This window comes from Heterodontus francisci, chromosome 18, assembly GCF_036365525.1.
Source record: "Heterodontus francisci isolate sHetFra1 chromosome 18, sHetFra1.hap1, whole genome shotgun sequence".
Taxonomy (NCBI): Eukaryota; Metazoa; Chordata; class Chondrichthyes; order Heterodontiformes; family Heterodontidae; genus Heterodontus; species Heterodontus francisci.
This window is the reverse complement of record NC_090388.1, coordinates 76,290,316-76,311,634: the sequence shown is the minus strand read 5'-3', so window position 1 is coordinate 76,311,634 and position 21,319 is coordinate 76,290,316. Positions and strand designations below refer to the sequence as shown.

General features: G+C 43.1%; 1 protein-coding gene across 3 annotated transcripts in view; it reads left to right on the top strand.

Annotated features, from left to right (window-relative positions):
• The first annotated feature begins 4,803 nt into the window (after window positions 1–4,803).
• LOC137379731 (DENN domain-containing protein 5B-like) overlaps window positions 4,804–21,319 on the top strand; it is a 299,114-nt gene continuing 282,598 nt past the window's right edge. For all 3 annotated transcript variants that reach the window (XM_068051032.1, XM_068051033.1, XM_068051031.1), the window contains exon 1: window positions 4,804–5,181. In XM_068051032.1, coding sequence (XP_067907133.1) covers window positions 5,085–5,181 — 97 coding nt within the window. In that variant the 5' untranslated portion in view covers window positions 4,804–5,084. The remainder of the gene's footprint in view (window positions 5,182–21,319) is intronic.

Sequence of the window (21,319 nt, the reverse complement as noted above, 5' to 3'; positions counted from 1 at the left end):
AAGCTTGAAAGAGAGCTCCAAGAAATGGAAGAAAAGAAGGTGATCACCAGAGTCACAGAGCCTACAGATTGGGTAAATTCTATTGTGGTGAGAGAGAAGCCAAATGGATGGCTAAGAATTTGCCTAGATCCCAAAGATCTTAACCAAGCAATAAAGAGGGATCACTACCCTATTCCAACACTGGAAGAAATCACACCAGCACTGACAGGGGCAAAAGTTTTCAGTGAGCTTGATGCCAGAAATGGCTACTGGAATGTGAAGCTGGACGCAGCATCTTCACTGTTGAGAACATTCAACACACCCTTTGGACGGTACAATTTCCTGCGTCTCCCCTTTGGCCTCAAAGTGAGCCAGGATGTGTTCCAACAGAAAGTAGGCGAGACATACAGGGGATACAAAGGAGCAGTTGGCATAGCTGATGTCATCCAGATATATGGTGTAGATGGAAAAGATTATGACAACCATCTACATGATTCCACGGAGAGAACCAGGAAAGCTGGGATTAAGCTAAACGCAGACAAATGCATTATGAAAGTGACAGAATGCCAGTTTTTCGGAATGGTGTACACACCTGACAGAGTTAAGCCGAGCCTTGAAAGAATCTCAGCCATCTCTGGGATGGAAGTCCCAAGAGTTAAGAGAGAGTTGAGAAGTTTCCTTGGTTTGATACAATACATGAGCTCCTTTATTCCACACATGTTGGAACACACAGCAAACCTGCGGGAGATGATGAAAGAAGATGTAGAGTACCAGTGGTCATAGTCACATGACAGGAGTTTCAACAAACTCAGAAAGGTAGTATGTAAGGAGACAAGTCTGTCATACTACAGCAGAAAGAAACCTGTCACTCTGCAAGTAGATGCTTCCACAAAAGGACTGGGAGCAGCCCTGGTACAAGAGGGAAAGCCAATAGTATTTGCATCCAATGCTCTGACATCAGCTGAGACAAGATATGCCAACGTAGAGAGAGAGCTTTTGGCAGTCGTGTATGGATATGAGAAGTTCCACACATATCTCTATGGGAGGACGTTCACAGTGGAGAGTGATCATCATCCACTGGAGCAGATCTACAAGAAAAATCTATGTAAAGCACCAGCAAGACTGCAGAGGTTACTCTTGAGGCTTCAAAGTTATGATTTCACTTAGAAATATAAGCCAGGAAGAGAAATGGTGCTGGCAGATACCCCATCTCAGTTGTCACCACAGGAGAAACATGAGATAGAAGATCTAGGCATAAAGATTCATCACCTAGTGAACGTAACACCACCGAAACTGAGTCAAATTAGAGATGAGACCAGCAAAGACGAGGAGTTACAGATGCTATCTCAGCAAGTGATCCAGGGATGGTTTGATAGGATATAACACACACAGTCAGCAATACGGCAGTACTTGTCTATCAGAGATGACATCTCATTAGAAGATGATGTTCTGCTGGCCGGATCCAGAATAATCATATTCAAAACAATGCAGGAAGAACTTCTCCAAAAGATACACTAAGGCCATATGGGAATGGAGAAGTGTAAGCTCAGAGTCAAATCAGCTGTGTACTGGATAGGCATATACAAAGGTATCAAAAATATGATGTCTACATGCAATGTATGCTAGAAGTACAGAAACTCCCAACAGAAAGAGGAGATGATAGACACTGAAGTACCACCCAGACCATGGCATACTGTAGGAGTCGATTTATTCACACATAATCAAGAATGGTCTCTCATAGTCGCAGACTACTACTCAAAATTCCCTTTTAACCGGAAGATGAAAGACTTGAGAGCCACAATAATAATCTCAGCAGTACGAGTTCTGTTTGCTGAGCAAGGGATTCCTGAAAGGTTAATATGTGACAATGGCACCCAATTTACATCCAGAGAATTTAAGGAATTCACTGACCAGTATGGGTTCAACACCATCACCTCATCACCACACTACCCACGGGGGCAAGGATTTATGGAAAGACATGTCCAGACGGTCAAAAGAACACTTGTGAAATGCCAAGAGACGAAGGAAGACCCAAACCTGGCCTTATTGTCACTCCGATCCACACCTCTCAAGGCTGACATGAAATCACCTGCAGAGCTGTTAAATGGAAGAAAATATGAGACAACTCTGCCAAGCAAAATACATCCTTCAAGTGACCAGGAGGAATTGAGACAACAACTCACTGAAGCACAGGTAAGAGGAGAGCAACACTTCCACAAATATGCTAAATCCCTACCCGAGCTGTTGAAAGGGCAAACTGTACATTTACAATCATGAAAACCTGGAGCCCAGCAAAAGCTGTTGGTGAAGTTGAGACTCCAAGGTCATATATCATTGAGACCGAGACTGGTAACCAAATGAGAAAGAACAGAATCCATGGACCAAAACTCATTGGATTCCGTTAGGGTACCAGCGGATTGGAAAACCGTTAATGTGATGCCCCTATTCAAATGCTAGAGTCCATTATTAAGGAAGAAATAGCAGGACATTTAGAAAAACATAATGCAATCAAACATAGTCAATATGGTTTTATGAAAGGGAAATCATGTTTGACAAATTTGTTAGAGTTCTTTGAGGATATAACAAGCAGAGTGGATAAAGGGGAACCTTTAGATGTAGTGTATTTGGATTTTCAGAAGGCATTCGATAAGGTGCCACATAAAAGGTTATGCACAAATAAGAGCTCAGGGTATTGGGGGTAATGTGTCGGCATGGATTGAGGATTGGCTAACACACAGAAGGCAAGAGAGTCAGGATTAATGGGTCTTTTTCAGGTTGGAAAGCTGTAACTAGTGGGATGCCACAAGGATCAGTCCTAGGGCCTCAACTATTTACTATCTATATTAATGACTTGGAGGAAGGGAGAGAGTGTAGTGTATCCAAATTTGCGGATGATACAAAAATAGGTGGGAAGGCATGTTGTGATGAGGACACAAAGAATCTGCAAAGGGATATAGGTTCAGTGAGTGGGCAAAAACTTGGCAGATGGAGTTCAATATGGGAAAATGTGAGGTAATCCACTTTGGTAGGAAGAATAAAAAGGCAGATTATTATTTAGATGGAGAAAGACTACAAAATACTGCAGTACAGAGGGATCTGGGTGTTCTTGTACATGAAACACAAAAAGTTAGCATGCAGGTGCAGCAAGTAATTTGGAAGGCAAATGGAATTTTGGCCTTTATTGCTAGGGGCTTAAAGTTTAAAAATAGGGAAGTCTTGTTACAACTGTACAGGGTGCTGGTGAGGTCACACCTGGAGTACTGCGTACAGTTTTGGTCCCCGTATTTAAGGAAGGATATACTAGCATTGGAGGCAGTTTAGAAAAGGTTCACGAGGCTGATTCCTGGGATGAAGGGGTTGTCTTATCAAGAACGGCTAAACAGGTTAGGCCTTTATTCACTGGAGTTTGGAAGAATGAGAGATTATCTTATTGAAACATGTAAGATTCTAAGGTGGCTCGACAGGGTAGATGTTGAGAATATGTTTCCGCTGGTGGGGGAATGTCAAACTAGAGGACATAGTTACAGGATAAACACATTTGAAACTGAGATGCGAAGGAATTTCTTCTCTCAGAGGGCGGTGAATCTCTGGAATTCTCTGCCTCAGAGAGTTGTGGAGGCTAGGTCACTAAATGTATTTAAGGAGGAGGTAGATAGATTTTTGAAATCTCGGGGAGTCAAGGGTTATTTGGAGCAGGCTCAAAAGAGGATTTGAGGCCTGGGACAGATCAGCCATGATCTTATTGAATGGCGGGGCAGGCTTGAGGGGCTGAATGGCCTACTCCTGCTCCTATTTCTTATCTTCTTATGCTCTTATGACCTATATCTGAGCTGGAACAACAGAAAAGACTATCAACAACACCGGAAACATTACTATCCAGCAAGACATTAACATCATCACCAGTAAGTAACACAATATCACCTGTACAGCGTGCCAAGTCACCACTGAGAGCAACAAATGCCAAATCTACAAGCTGAAGGCGCAACATCTTACCACCCAAGCGATACCATTAATAATATTTTTTAAAAATACACGCTATAAAAGACTCTATAAAAGAGTTCCGATTATTTCCACAAGTTGGATGATAATCTTTTTTATTTATGTTGACAGTTATATTGATATGGGGCATTATGCTTTAAAGAAAGGGGGATGTTATATATGTATATATTGTTATACTATTTGTAAAGTGTTAGGAACTAATTAGCTAGGAACTAGTTGTTATGTGTAAGTGTTCCAGTAGGAGGCCACATTCACGGTTGTACTGGGGAGTCATGTTATATGGAACACAAGAATCAGGCTCTACAGCACAAAGCATGATGCTGTAATAAACAAGACTGACTCCAGCCTTTTCCAAGATTAGAGTGAGAATCTTTCCAACATCTGGGAACCAGAAACAACATAAAGACGAAACAACTGTGCCAACACATCTATCCTCACCATGCACTACCTTCCCACCCCAACTGGAAAATTCTTGACTGTCAAACAGCCTATGTTCCCAAATCCAATATTTTTTTTATCATGAATCAAGAAATTTGTTCAAACAAGTAAAAAAAAATTTTAATTCCCCTATAATTTTTCTTCAGGGGCAACAATGTCTTGAAGACTAATCTTTAGTTCCTGGAGACTCCAGGACAAATCCTGGAAAGTTGGCAACCTTAGCTGAGGGTGTTACTGCTGAGCCACGGCTGAAATTTAATAAGAAATACATTTTTAAAAAACAAAACAAAGGCGGAGGGATTGGAGGCTGCTGTATTTGATTTGAAAGTGGCGCCCGCAGTGCGTCAGTGTAGTGGTTTGCTGGGTTATAGAGCAGAGTGGGAGGGAGGGAAGATATTGTGTGTGTTACAGAGTCTGAGAGTGAGAGCAGAGCAAACAAGCACAGCGCCGAGAGAGAGAGACAGGGCGAACACAACAGCAAGAGATAGGAGCACACGGGACAGGGGAAAGCAGCTCCAGCTGCCCCTCAGGACATACACAGCCTGGAAGCACTGGATCTCGCTTCCTCTGATCGTCAGGGAGCTGCTGCCATGGGCAAGGCAGCGAGAGAATGAGCGCAGCCGATCCCAGTGCTCAACAGCAGCAGCAGCAGAGCCGCCGCAGCCAAGATGACCAGCTCCAGCTCGGGATCCTGCCGCTTCGCCGACTACTTCGTGCTGGCCGGCATCGACACGGACAGCGGACTGGAGCCCGACGAGCTCTCGGGTAGGTGAGCGGGTTTGTGGCTGGGGAGGGACGGGGACTTGGAAGCGAGCGATCAGCCCCCCATAACCTTGCCCCAGCCGTGCAACGGGGCTGCCACTGGAGCTGGCTATAATGTGCCCAGTGGGAGGTATTTGAATGATTGTAAACATTCATAGGGGTGACTGTAAATTGAAATGGATTTGGGGTTAAATATAGAGCTGTTCGTTGGCGCTTCTGTTGGAGAATTCAGACAGAATGATTCACCCTTGGATAAGTATGGGTTCCTGGATTTTGTTAATGTTTGTTCTGTATAATTTGGGTGACTGCAGTTAGTCCAATTCATTTGATCCCTTCTCCCCTGCTCCCCCATCTTCTCCTACATTTCCCCTTCCCCTGTTTTCTTTCATTAGTGTACAGCTTCACATATGTTGACAGCCTTCCTTCTGCGCACCCTTGTCCAAGTGGCTGTGTTGAATGCATAAACTGAGACAGTGTTGGTCATTGGGCTGTTTGACCATGGAGGGCATCACACTGGAGCCCTAATCCTGTCCTCCCTCACTGTCTGCAACTGTCCATTTTCCAGCAATGGAGGAGGGGGGATTGTGTGCCATCAAGAGCCAAAAAACTCTTGTCTCTGATTTCTGTTTCTCCCTGTTCCCTTTACCAGGGCACTGTACCACCGCCCTGGCTGCTGTCAGGCTATCGAACCGGGGATGTACTGGGAGCAGAGGGTGTTCTGCCAGTTGCTGGTTCCAGATGGGATGTATTTTCAAGCCCACTGGTTAGCAGTGACTGAACAGTTCTGTTTCATTACATGAAAAATTTTAAAATCAGTATTTTAGGGATTGTGTTCTGCAATTTCAGCTGCATTTTTCCTTGAAAGCCACAAGCCGATAGTTTTGCTGATGTACCACTAATGATAATTGGATAAAATCAGTAGTTTCTGCAGCATTAACTGCAGTATGGAAACAGATAGGCTGCTTCTGCCAAGTTGCTGTTCCTATCTGCTGTTTGCCCAAATCTGTCCTGATGTTGAAAGGAGCCGAAATGCTGAAAGGTCCCTCAGATCAAACAGATCATGAATGTACTGCATTTCCATTGAAACGAACATGGGCATGTGTTGGGACTTAACTGCACTTTCTGTTGGATAAAATTATTTGCTGAGTAAATTGATCATGGTTATACTGAACAGTTTGTGTTGGGAGGTGGGGTGGGAACAGTTTATTGGGAGATCAGGTGTCCTTGGTCAGGTGAAATTCATGTTTTTAGCAGCCTTTAATAAACAGTGTAAACTGTAGTTTTTTTTTCTTGGTTCAGCATCCTAAACAAGGAGATGTGTGCAATGTTCAGGCAGTTCTGGTAACAAAATTATTGTAAATAAGCTGGCATGAAGGCTTGGCTCAATTGGAGACAATTTCATCTCTATCAGAAGGTTGTGGGTTCAAATCCCACTCCAGAGTCTTGAGCATATAATCTAGGCTGACACTCCAATGCAGTACTTGAGTGAGTGCTGCACTGTTGAAGGTGCTGTTTTTTGGATGAAATGATACACCAAGACTTACTTTGCCCTCTGAGGTGGATGTAAAAGATTCCGTAGCACTATTCAACGAATAGCAGTGGAGTTATCCCCAGTGTTCTGGCAAATATTTATTCCTCAATGAACATCACTTAAAATAAATTATCGGGTCATTATCCCACTGCTGTTTGTGGGACCTTGTGTGCAAATTGGTTGCTGTGTTTCCTACATCACAACAGTAACTACTCTTCAAAAGTACGTCATTGGCTTTAAAGTACTTTGAAATGTCCTCTGGTGCCAAAACACTATATATGCATGCAAGACTTTTTTACTTTGTTCACCCAGACTCTTCCATACTTGATTATATAGGTCACAGTTCATGAAAAGATTATACAGTTAACTGCTATCTGTGAGGCAGAACAGGTTGAAGGAGCTAAATGGCCTACTCCTGTTCCTGTTTTCCTAATAGGCTTTGGAAAGGTTGAAGTTATCAAAATGCCAGTTACATCGTGTCGCTCTAAACCAATGTAGCAACAATTGGTCTCAAAACTCCAATTTTAAACATGACCTCACCTCAGATCCTCAACAGTTCAGTGAGTGAGTATATGGACTAGGAAGGTTCCAGAGTGGTCTGTGCAGAGTTGGCACAGGTTGGCTGGGTGGCAGTAGGTAGCATTGTAACTGGCCAGGGCTCCGCTATGGCTATAGGTCGATTTTTGCTAGAAAGAACATGTGTGAGGATGTGGGGTGAGGACAGGATCAGGAGAGGTCGTGATGCGCCTCATGACTGAGTGGACTGTCAGCAGTCATGCATTCGCCAGGAAGAATGAGGTATGGAGATAAAGTGCTGGAGAGGACCCAGCAGTCCATGGCACTATAGACCGGCGAGCATCGATGCCAGGGGGAAGGGAGAAAATTATCTCAAAATGCTTCAATTGCTCTGACCCACAAAAAACAGTATTAATCCATAGACGTCCTACACAAATAAGCTGGTCTGTACAAATAGCAAAGTCTTAAATTCAATCATCCAGTGTACTACAGGTTAGAACTAATTGGATTGCTTAGTTTTACCTTCGACACTGAGATAAATACGTGGACGGTGTTATGATAAGTGATACCAGGATGCCATTTTTCCTTAATGCTGCTGTTCATATTGAACCATGTGACGTAGATGCTAAAGTAACCAATTTAGAATGCCAAACTTAATAGCGTCTCCTCTGTCTCTGCTCAAACTCAATCACTTGGATGAAACAACCTGTACTCTGCAGCTTTACACGGTGATGGTTCGAGATGACAGTAGATTTACTCAGAGGTGCAGTCCACTTCTGTAATGCAAAAATGATGCAAGTTATCTGAATTGATAGAGAATCCCCCTGTGATGGATGGAGTGCAGTGCTTGCCTTGCCATGGCAATTAAGTATTTGCATTTTACAGCTCAAATCATTAATGCTGGGTGGTTAAGTTAACTAACTGAAGAATTTCATTGCAATCCCTCTGGCTGAATGCGTGCCATTTCCTCCAATTCCAGAACTGAATAATAATTTTGTGACATCCTGATTTTTCGATTGATGGTATTCAGATTCAGCGACTCTGAATTGTTTAGCTTGTAGAACAATTAGTTATTTAATTGCATGTTGATTGTTTTCGATGAATAATGATGACGTTGATGGGTTGATGTTGCAGCCTTTGGGTTTTTTAAAAAGAGTGCAGATTGGAATTGGAATCAGAAAATTGCTTGACCTCTTAAATATAAGGATTAAAATCTACTCTCAGTTTGAAGTGCAAGTTAGTGCATGATAAGTGGGCACTTTTTATATTTTAGTGGTTGAAATTATTTTTGGTTCGGGGCATAACATACATTCGATTCATATTGTTCAGCTACCGAAGTGAGGCAGCTTTACTGAGCGGCTGGGCGATTCATCTCACTAGAAACTAGTGCAGCGGCGAGGTATTGTGTTTGCCATGGCTCAATTGATAGCACTCTCACCTCTGAGTCAGAAGGTTGTGGATTGAAGCCCCATTCCAGAGATTTAAGCATAAAATCTAGGATGACATGTCCAGTGCTGCAACGAGGTTGTGTAGTCCTTTCAATGGATGTAAATGATCCCATGCAATATTCAAGCAATAACAGAAGTGTGCTCATCAGTGTCCTGGCATATATTTATTCCTCAAATAACATCACTAAAATAGATTAGCTAGTCGTTATCCCATTGCTGTTTGTGGAATCCTGCTGTGCGCACACTGATTTCCTACATTACTAAATTGACTACACTTCAGGAGAAGACTTCATTGGCTGTAAAGCATTTTGGGACATCCTGCGGTCATGAAAGATGTTATATAAATGCCATTTCTTTCTCTTGGTACTGGTGTGTGTTGCTGTGCTTGTCTACTTCTTTAAAGACCAATGTGTTTTGGTCATGCCACACAGCCTCACTGTCACAATTACCCATGGGGTTGAACCTCTCCAGATGATTGGTGTGTAATGTGTGTGGGGGTTGTTGCTGAGAGGGCCAGAAAGAGCTAGATTTCAAAGGATTTTTCCATGTTAAGCATTGGGGAGGGAGTCTATGATTTGTTTTGGACAGGACTCTTTTGTAATGTGAAACGTGGCACTTTTTACTACCAGATTTTTGTTTTTCTATGCAAAACACTTGCACCATGGTATATGATTTGCTTACTCAATTCTCTGGGGAGCAGATCTTCTTTATTTCCCCTTCAAGAAAACAACAGCCTAAGTCTTTCAAAACCTGGAATCATGCTTGTGGGATCTTCCAATTGTCTTGTATTTCAAATATTGATATTGGGAATTCTTTCAGATGACACACAGAAATATGAAACATTCTGTGCGCTTATTAGCTTTAGAGTTTTCATTGAGCCTTAGCCATCACTTCAGGATACCTTTCTGCTTTGAATGGCCTTTTTTGGAATGGCTTACTCTTATTCCCTATGCCTTGAACCCAACAATAACTGTAGCTAATATGTAAACAGGGAACCTAATCTTCAGCCAGTGCCACAGTGAGAAGGCAGTTGAGAGGTTTGGGACAGCTTTCTAGTGAAAGGGAGGGACAACTGATTTGTCCCCATGTCATGTATGTTGCCCAATCCTTGCTGGGCAGTACTCAGTGCCCCATTCAGCACCTTCCTGTCGCAGTGAATTTAAAGGGCTTGAAGGGTTAAGTTATGAGGACGTATTACAATAGTTTGGTTTCTATTCCCTTGAGTTTAGAATGTTGAGGGGTGATCTAATCAAGGTGTTTAAAATGATAAATGGATTCAGTCGGGTTGATAAACTATTTCCTCTGGAAATCCAGAACAAGGGGGCTTAATCTTCAAAGTAAAGTCAGGCCATTTAGGAGTGAAATCCGGAAACACTTTTTCACTCAAAGTTGAAAATGGCTGTTGAAGCTGGGAATCAATTGAAAATTTCAGAACTGAGATTGATGTTTTTTGCTAGGCAAGGTTATTCAGGGTTATGGAACCAAAGGGGGCAGATGGACTTAAAATACAGATGAGCCATGATTGGCTGATTGAATGGTGGAACAGGCTGAAGGGGCAGAATGGACTCCTCCTCTTCCTATGTTAATTTGGAACTGGGTAATAAGGGATGCAATATCTCTGCTCACGACATTGTGTTGGTGCTCGTGTGTATTGCATCTATGAGACTCTAGTTAAGAAGGGGTGTCTGAAGGTTCAAATAAAACAAAACAAAGACGCAGGTGGAGAAATAGTGTTCATTACTCAAAGCTATGACCTTTCTGAACACATTGTTTATATTTGCTTTTCCCAGCACCGCTTTCTTTGGCCTTGGTGGGACAGTCTGGGGCAGAGATTTCTCCACAGTCACTGCCAAAGGTGGTTTATGATTGTCAGCAGGGTGTGGGATTCAAGCTTGCCCAGCTGGCTGTATACATCATTTCCCCCATTCCATCAATTGCTGGGTATCACAAAAGATTGGCATTCTGCCAGCTGCTGAGTTCTTCTGACTTGGGCGGAGATTATTCCTGCTGTTGCAGTGTTAGACTGTGCTAGCAGTCTGATATTCTGGCAGGGTGTCAGCTTTGGCTTAGTTGGTAACACTGTCATCTCTGAGTCAGAAAGGTGTGGGTTCAAGTTCCGCTCTGGAGTCTTAAGCACAAAGTTTAGGCTAATGCTGCAGTGCAGTACTGAGGCAATGCTGCATCGTTGGAGGTGCAGCCTTTTTCATGGGGTGTTAAACCAGGGCCCCGTCTGCCCCCTCAGGTTGATGTAAAAGATCCCATGACACTATTTGAAGACAAGCAGGAGTGTTCACCCCAGTGCCCTGGCTGACAATTGTCCCTCAACCAACACCTGAAACAGATGGTCTGGTCTTTTATCTCAATGCTGGTTATGGGAGCTTGCTGTGCTCAATTGGCTGCTGTGTTTCCTACATTACAACAGTGACTACATTTCAAAAGTAATTCATTGGCTGTAAAACAGTTTGGGACATTCTGAGGTCATGAACGGCGCAATATGAATGCCTATATTAATGTCTTTTTTTATATTGGGAAAATGCATATCTCTCAGTCTCCAGCTCCTCTCCTGGAGTAGCGAAGCATGACATTTTATGTACACTGGTGAAAGTAACTTGTGATTATTCCTGGGTGACTGTGTTGTCACCAAGATTTCAGTTGGGGTAGTTATTTGAAACTTGTGCACTACATCCACCTGAATTGTGAACAGTGAATCAATCTCAGATTCTGCCATACTACACTTGTTTTTAAAAAAATTAATTCATGGGATATGGATATTGCTGACAAGACCAGCATTTACTGGCTATCCCGAGTTGCCCTTGAGAAGGTGGTGGTGAACTGCCTTCTTGAACCAATGCAGTCCATGTGGTGAGTTTACTCCCATAGGAGTCCCAAGACTTTGACCTAGTGATGATAAAGAAACAGTGGCAAGTCAGGATGTTGTGGAACATGTAGGTGATTATGTTCCCATGTGTCTGCTGCCCTTGTCCTTCCAGGTGGTGGAGGCTGCAGGTTTTGGAGATGCCGGGTTGTAATCTTGGGGAGTGTTGCTTGTGTGATGCAAATGTTACTTGCCACTTATCAGCCCAAGCATGAATCATGTTCAGGTCTTGCTGCATATGGGCATGGACTTATTCATTGTTTAAGGAGTTGCAAATGGAACTGAACACTGCAATCATCAGTGAACATCCCCATTTCTGACTTTATGATGGAGGGAACATCATTGATGAAGCAGCTGAAGAAGGTTGGGCCTAGGACACTACCCTGAGGAACTCCTGCTGTGATATCCTGGGGCTGAGTTGATCGGTCTCCAACAACCACAACCAGCTTCTGCAGCTGCTGAAGGCCCACAGCGCCTCTTGGATGTGCAGTTTTGAGCTGCTAGATCTATTCTGAATCTATCCCAATTAGAACGGTGGTAGTGCCACAACAACACGCTGGATGGTATTCTCAGTTGGAAGATGGGTCTTCGGCTCGACAAGGCCTGTGTAGTGGTCACTCCGACCAATGCTGTCATGGACAGATGCATCTGTGACAGGTAGATTGTTGAGGACGAGGTCAAATAGTTTCTTTCCCTTGCGTTGATTTTCTCAGTGGTACTACTGAGCCATTCTTGGTGTGGGCCTCAATGTCCATCACCCATAGTGCCCTTGCTACCCTCAGTGCTTCTTCCAAGTGGTGTTCAACATAGAAGAGTACTGATTCATCAACTGAGGAAGGGCAGCAGGTGGTAATCAGTATGACGTTTCCTTGCCCATGTTTGACCTGATGCCAATGTTGAGGGCTCCCGACTGTATACCACTGCGCTACCACCTGTAGTGGGTCTGTCCTGCCAGCGGGAAAGGTCATACCCAGGCATTGACTGTAAGGTATGATTCTGTGAGTATGACTATGTCAGGCTGTTGCTGTGGGACAGCTCTCCCAATTTTGCTACAAGTCCCTGGATATTACTGAGGAAGACTTTGCAGGGATGACTGTGCTGGGTGTGCCTTTGTTGTGTGTAGTGCCTAGATCAATGCTGGCTGGTCATCCAGTTTTGTTCTTAGTATAATTTTGTGTAGCGGATTAATAGAACTGAATGACTTGCTATTCCATTTCAGAGGGCAGCTAGGAGTCAACCACATTGCTGTGGATCTGGAGTCACATACAGGCCAGCCTGGGTAAGGTTGGCAAGTTTTCTTCCCTAAAGAACATTAGGCAACCAGGTGGGTTTTCATGACAGTCTAGTAGTTTTATGGTCACCAGAACTGATACTGGCTTTTTATTCCAGATTTATTCAATAAGCTAAATTTAAATTCCCCAGCTGCCATGGTGGAATTTGAACGCATGTCTCTGCGTCTTTAGTTCCTACCTCTGGATTATTAGTCCAGTTACATAACCACTATGCTACTGTACCCATTGATGTAATTTATATGGACTTTTAAAAGATGTTTGATAAAATATCATATGGACTTGTTACCAAATTTGAAGCCCATCGGATTAAAGGGGCAGTGACATTTTTTAAATTCTTTCATGGAATGTGACTGTCATTGGCAAGGCCAGCATTTGTTGACCATCCCCAATTGCCTTTGCAGAGGTGGTAGTGAGCTGTCTTCTTGAACCACTACAATCCATCTGCGGTTAGGAAGGGAGTTCCAGGTTTTTGACCCAGCGACAGTGAAGGAACAGCGATATAGTTCCGAGTCAGGATGGTGAGTGACTTGGAGGGGAACTTGCAGGTGGTGGTGTTCTCATGCGTTTGCTGCCCTTGTCCGTCTAGGTGGGCTTGGAAAGTGCTGTCGAAGGAGGCTTGTTGGAGTTGCTGCCATGCATCTTGTAGATGGTACACACTGTTGCCGCTGTGTAGACTGCATGGGTATGTAATTTGCTAAGTAACAGAAAGCAGACAGCAGTGGTGAACAGTTATCAGACTGAGGAAAGTATACAGTGGTGTTCCCCAGGGGTCAATGTTGGGACCACTGCCAATTTTGATATATAATAATGACCTGGGTATACAGGGCATAATTTGAAAGTTTGTAGAAGACATGGAATTGAGAAATGTAGTACACAGTAAGGAGGATAGTAACAGACTGCAGGAGGAATTAGTAGGCTGGTGAAATAGGCAGACACATGGCCATTGAATTTAACGCCGAGAGGTGTGCAGTGACTTATTTCGGTGGGAAGGATGAGGTGAGACTATATAAACTAAATGGTACAGCTTAAAGCGAATGCAGGAACAGAGAGATAAAAACAAGAAATGCTGGAAATACTCAGCAGGTCTGGCAGCATCTGTGGAGAGAGAAGCAGAATTAACGTTTCAGGTCAGTGACCCTTCATCAGAACTGGCAGATATTAGAAATGTAAAAGTTTTAAGCAAGTAAAGCGGGGGGTGGGGCAAGAAATAATAAAAGAGAATGTGTTGATAGGCCAAGGTCACAGAGAATAACTGACCAGAAGGTCATGGAACAAAGGCAAATGGTATGTTAATGGTGTGATGAAAGACAAAGCATTAGTGCAGAGAGGGTGTGAATAGACTGTAAAGCACAAAGCACTCCAAGCAAAAAACATTTTAAAAAATTTTAAAAACAGAAACAGTGGGTAGGCACAGTAGAAACAAACTAAACACACTAAAAACCTAAAATAAAATAACCAAAGAAAAAAGAAAAAAAGAAAAAATAACTAAACGTAAAAAGGGGGGCCCCGTCATGCTCTGAAACAGGAACAGAGAGACCTGGGTGGGGGGCAGTGGAGGTGGGGGGTGGTGCTGTTACCATACACAAGTCTTTGAAGTTGGCAGGACAAGTTAAGATAGCTGTTAAAAAGGCATATAAATACAGGCATAGAGTACAAAAGCAAGGAAGTTATGCTAAACCTATATACAACACTGGTTAAGCCCAAACTGGAATATTGTGTTCACTTCTGGGCACCACGCTGCAGGAAGGCCTTAGAAAGGGTGCAATAGAGATTTCTTAGAATGGTACCAGGGAATGAGGGACTTCAGTTGCGTGGAGAGACTGGAGAAGCTAGTAATTAAAGCAGAGAAAGTTACAGGAAGATTTGAAAATTATTTAGGGTTTTGATAGAGAAAATAAACTGTTTCCAGTGGCAGAAGGGTCATTAACTATGGACACAGATTTAAGGCAATTGGTAAAAGAAACAAAAGCAACATGAGGAATAAAAATTCCGTAGCGAGTTGTTATGATCCGGAATGCATTGTCTTAAAGGGCAGTGGAAGCAGATCCAATAACAATTTTCGAAAGGGAATTAGATAAATACTTGAAGGGGGAACATTTGTAGGGTTTTGGGGAAAGAGCAAGAGAGTGGGAGTAATTGGATAACTCTTGCAAAGAGTTTGCACAGGCAAAAAGAAAAGCCTTTGCACAATGTTTGCTAGTGATCCTTAGAGGTGATGGGTCAAATGAGAGCATCACAATTCAATGATGCCAAGCTTCATTAGTAAACTGCACTGTGCTCGGCATTAAAAACTGGATAACAGGAGATTACAGTGTTATCATTAAGCTCTCTGTAGAGTGTAAAGGTGGGACAAGCAATTCCTACTATGTGTACTTATATTGTGGAGAACCAACTAACAGTACAATTATAGATTATGCCTTTCTAAGTGTGGGTTGGATGGGAAAGTACAGTTTCAGATCATGGAATCATACAGCACAGAAGGAGACATTGTGCCTGTGCCGGCGCTTTGAAAGAGCAATTCAATTAGCAAAGGAATTCCTCAACTGTTGAGCATCTGCTTTCCTTGGCCGTAAGAGTTTTCAAAGGATAACCAGTGGGATTTAACTTAATGTTAGCTGGTGTTTGAGCTGTATAAAACTTGGGTGGCAGCAACTTGAGTTGATGAAGGAAGAACGTCACACGTTAAAGCATGATTTTTCCCTCTTCCTATACCATATTAGTAGCAATATGCTAAATAAACTTAGTGACATTGTAGGGAACGTGTATTTATTCAAATCAGCAATTCTGTGTAGTAGGGGTGAATGGAATGTAGTTTGTTACACTGGAATTGTCTGCAGTGGGGGGGGGGGGTGGTGGTGGGAATGGGATGTGATTTAGCACACAGGAATTGTCTGCGGGGTGTAGAAGTGGGATGTGGTTTGTTACACTGGAATTGTATGCTTGCATTTTGTTTCCATTTATTTGGAACTTGCAACTTTGCATGCATGGAGTTGTGCGTACCATTTCAGAATGTAGAATTAATTTATGCTAGTTTGTACAAGGGAGTTTGACTGAATATTAATGCTTGTATCAAAACACTTCAGTCCATCTGCAGGTTAAGAGAACAGAGGATAGCTCAGTGCAGCTCAATAAGCTTCCACCTCCTGTTGTCTTACTAAAGAATGGAACTTGACAGCAGCTCTGCGGAAATCTGGGGCTCTCCGATAAGCTATCAAACACTGCGGGATATAAGCAAAGCCTGGGGCTTCTGGTCATTCATAACTGTCATGCCCTTTACATGCATGCACACATTGCGCAAATTAACATCTGTGTATTTGCATGCAGTGACCAAATGGTATTCAAACACCACATGAGCTCAAAGTTCAGTCTTCAGCAGTGAATGGGAGTCGTTTAGTAGTAAATGTTTGCTGGTCTTCCTGAAGTAGCGCAAGTGAGTAGTGCAGAGACACTCGAGTGTGTTTTATCGACTAGGGGATGACTAGGCTCTTTCAGTGTAATGGTTGAATCAGGGTTCCCTGTCTGCCCTCTCCCCACCACAGTTTTACGTACCTAAGAGGGAAGCAACACAGCTTGCCATGAAGCAGATATTTATAACAATTCCAGTATGAAGGATCTGCTTTTTGTTGACTGATAAGGTTCTATGGCAACTAATACGATACTCCAGTGCAGCACTGTTGGAGGTGCCAGCTTTCAGGTGAAATGTTAAACCGAGGCCCCGTCTATCCTCTTGGGTGGATTACAATAGTGACTACACTTCAAAAGTATTTCATCGGTTGTAAAGCACTTTGAGAGATTCTGAGATTGTGAAAGGCACTACATAAATGCAAGTTCTTTTCATTGTGTTTCTATTTTGGTGCTTGCTCAGTGGTTTTGATAGCAGGGCTCTGACTTCCCAGCTCTTGCTGTGGAGTTGATGGCCGTTCACAGTTTAATTAGTTTAGACCCACAAACAGGGAAGCAAGCCTGGTTGGTCACTTGATAAACACATATATGGTCCATGGGCTGGATGGCTTGGGGAGGACGGTGTGTACAATGGTAGGGGGATAGGAGGAGTGTATCTGTTATATTAATCTGCCTGTTGAGGCCACCAGTCCTGTGTCTGCAGGCTCTCCAACCTCAATGGTGCGCCATGAATAATTCCTAGAGAAAAAACAACTTGCCTTTATATAGCCCCTCTAATGTAGTAAAAGAGGGGTGGGTTTCGATTGTCTGGAATTTTCTGTATCTGTTGGGATTTCAGTGGCAGAACCGAGAAAAAAAATCCATAATTTTGCCTTGATTCTATCTGGTTTTACAATCAATAAATCTCGGCCTTCGCTGAAACCATCACAAGCTGCATGCAGCTCCGAAGCATTTGCTGGTGGCATTCTCTTATCGTAATACAGGCTGAGATATGTCTACTCAATCCCCACTATCTACTCCTTCAGAGAGTTTATAGAGAGCAGGTTTGGTCATAGGTATAACGGATATGTATCTTGTCATTTTTATTTTGAAGCACGATTCTTTAACTATGATGCTTGCACAGGGAGAGAGCTTATGTGCAGACGTCATCAAGTGCATGGCGGATCCCTGTTTTATTGCCAAACAGCCAAGAGCGACTGCAACAGAGTGGCAGTCCCTTGTTTACTCCTCTATCCTACTCATTTTACTCAGAAGAATATAGAGTGTAACCACATAGGGGAGGAAGTGGGGTATGTGAATGGACTGTGACGCCCCCAACCCAAAGTGTTTGGCACGAGATGTACCCTTCTCTCCTCCATTTCAGCCATTTAGGCCGTATTCTTTGGAATTCCCTCCCTTAACCTCTCTGACTCTCCAGTTCGCTCCTCTACTTAAGAGCTCCCCTCCTTAAAACCTACTTCTTTGATCAAGTTTTTGGTCACGCATCCCAATATGCCCTTCTTTGGCCTGGTGTCAATTTTCGCCTGATAACATTCCTGTGAAGCACCTTGGGACATTTTACAAGGTTGAAAGCGTTATACAGATGTAAGCTGTTGGTGCTGTTCTTGCAAACCCCTCCAATCTCTTCATAGAGCAAATTGTTCTGTTACTGACCTCCTGCTCATTAGCAATACTTAAGTGTTAGCTTGGATTTCTTATGGCGATAGAGATGTCTCACCAGAGTGTTTCATTCTGTACCTTTCACCACCCACATCTTCCTAACAAACTGGGATGCATCACTTCCTTTTTTGTCTTTTCTGAAAACTGTTATATTCGTTTCCATCCTCTGGATTTAATTTTGTTTCTGATAGTCCCACCTCACCATTGTTCCCTAAAACCACAACAGGCTTCCAGTTCTTATTGCTAGGGTTCATAGATAAACATCAAACCAAAGATTTGCCTGCTTGTTGGTTCCCCCATGTTGGCATATTCCTGGTCTCTGGTTCACGCGGGTTTCTGAGTCATTTGGCCTATGTATCTCCTTCTCAAGTAAATCATCTGCATAGGTATTCCTAATGAGCCTGGGTGATTGATGCTAAGTTCAAGAATCCCTCACTGTTATTATAATCATGCTGTTTCATTCAGATTTCAGGAGTCCAGCATCTGGGAGCTGGCTCCTAGCCTTTTGCACTTTTAAATCTAACTCCCTTAAGCCACATAACCATGAAAAATTGGATCTATGTGTCCGCCACTGTGATGAGACCTGGGATATGTAGTGCAAATGCCCGGAAGCTGGCTCTTGGATTCTCGGAATCCTGACTAAACGCGAGGTTTCACTTCTCGATCTCAACTTGGTCAGTGGCAGGGGTATTATTTCACAGTTGGCCTCAGTACCAGTGTTAAGAGGGGTCTGAGCTTGCCCACTATCCGGCAGTCTTTCCTGGAGATACACGTATTTAGATATTGGATGAAGACAGCTTTGGGCTTGATTGAGATTGAATGCCTCTTCACAACTGAATAGCTTGGGGTTCATTTGCTGTCAATGAATTTTACTCATGAGAAAGGAAATGGCTACCTCGGCAATGTGCAATGTTACCCCGACAAGGACTCGGGAGGAGAAGGAAGAAACATTTTGAGGTGCGAGAGCCTTTGAGTTGAACACAAAGACTCAAAAGAATTAAATAACACAGAGAAACTGTAATTTAAAACGGAACTGAAGAATCAGGTGACCAAGGGTTTTCATTTCAGACATGCAACGGTGTCCTGGTTTAAAGGACAATCGCTGTAAGTCTTGTACTATCCTCTTAAAGGCTGTGTCCTTATGTCATGCACAGATTAGGCAGCCTCTGTCTACGGCTGCAGTCTGAACTAAAGAGCTGCTCTCATCTGATCAACAGGCCACAGATGCTGCCAGGGAAAATGACATTCAGGCGTGGGTTGTATAAAAGGGATGCACTGAGCTGAGATGTCTGGAGCAGCACACACTAACCATGGCGCTGTAGTCTGTGCTGTTCCAGGGTTCCCCGAAGTAAAAACAGAAGATGTGGGTGTTGCACAGTGGGCTAGTCTCCACCTGAAAGAGGAGAGGGGCTCTACGCAAGAATTGAAATTTTAATTTGCAATTTACATCTCCCAGATACTGACTTTTGAATTATTTTCCAGTGTTTTTTAAAATATTGTTTTCCTGTATTTGCTGATTTTCTCTTGCTACCTCCACCAAGTCTCCCTGGTTCATTTTCCACTGGTATTGGATTTCTCTCGGAAAGCCTTCTATTATTACTCTGACTAATCTTCGAAGCATGCTTTTTGTGTGTGTGCAATCAGGAGGACTTGCATTTAGATAGCACCTTTCATGATCTCAGAATGTCCCAAAGAGCTTTACAGCCTACAGAGCTTCTGCACTGTAGTCACTGTTGGTAATGTAGGAAATGCGACAACCAATTTACCCGCAGCAAGATCTCTCAAACAGCAATGCAATAATGACCAGAGAGGGCTGGAGGTGGAGATGTGTAAAATGTGCTGGGAAAACAAAGTCACTCTCGTACTGGTGTAAGAGAGGATGATTCACGCACTGAGCTTCTCTTTTACACCTCCTGATCAGCTGGTGAGCACAATGTTATCAAAGTTATCACTGGCCTCTAATGTGGGGTGGGGGAGAAGGTGGAGGGTTACGGCGAATGAGGGGGAAGAACAGCACTAAGGCTGCCTCTCATTCTTTTCACAACGAGGCTGTCAACCTTGGAGGCGTCTAGACCTGAGGGGTGGCTGGAAACGGGTACAACACGTCCTTCAGTTAACCTCAGGGTCAAAGGTTACAGACTTATTCTAGTTTCTTTTAAAGATGGGGGGGGTGGGGTTGGGTTCACAAAAACATATAACTTCCAGGTTAACTATGCAGTCATTGTCTTTCACAATGATGTGTTAATGCTACAAAGACTGCATGGAAGCTGGGAGGCAGTTGATTTTTATTGAGTGTGTTCTGAATGTACATTTTGGGGCGATTTCTGGGATATCTCCGAATATCCTAATAATTGCATCTCTCAACAGCTGACCTTATTCTTTTACTAAGTAGGTACTCCCAAGTGAATAAGTAATGCATTTGACTGGTTTGTTTTTCTGTGTGTGACGAAAGCATGTGTGCAGTATATCAGAATCAAATTGAATGTGTTTCAGTATTGCAGCCTGCCCAATCTTGTCATAAGTATTCTTCCCTCCCCTTCCATCCCCATCCCCTCAGCCCTCCTGCTTAGGCTATATGCTCACTTAAAGTCAGATATTATCTCTCAAAGCATGGGTGAATTTTCTCTTGATGAGACGTTTGCGCCTTGCTTCCTGTAACATCATAGGCTATAAACAAGAGGCCACAAGCTTTTCTGTTTCCTTGGAAGAGATTCCATGTAGCACTAATTAGGAACAAACAGCTAAAGAAGATTATCAGATGTACTCATAGAGCCATAAACCTTTACAGTACAGAAGGAGGCTATTCAGCCCATCTCGTTTATGCCAGCTCTATACTAGACTAATCCAAAACTAATTCACTTCCTTGCATTTCTCTATACTCTGCAAATTTCTTTGCTTCAAATATTTATTCAATTTTCCCTTAAAAGGTGCAGTTGCTTGTGTCTCAGCCACTTCCTGTGGCAAACATTCAATGCTCCAAGAAGCCTGTGTGCAAAACCATTTCGAATGTCTCTCTCCACATTCTCGGTGACAATGTTGAACTAGTAACCTCATCGTTCCAGACTGCCCAAATGGACGAAACTGGCTTTCCCTACTTACTCTATCAAAACCTTTCATAATTTTAAGAGCCACTATTGAATCTCCTCTTCGCTTTCTGTAGTGGGGCATATTCCTAGTGTCTCAAGAAATTGTTCCCATATCTCACATATAAGGCTAGAAATTTGCTACAAATTTTCCATTTGGCGACTAAAAATTGGTATTGTGTTGCGGGGGTGTGGGGGGGGGGGGTGGTGGTGGATTTTACCAGATATACCATATTTCTGTTTGTGTACTATGGTTTGTCTTTTGTGTGTTCAACAATTTAATTGATAAAGCTGTCCGTAGGTTGTCAACTCTGTTTGGATATTTCATCACATGA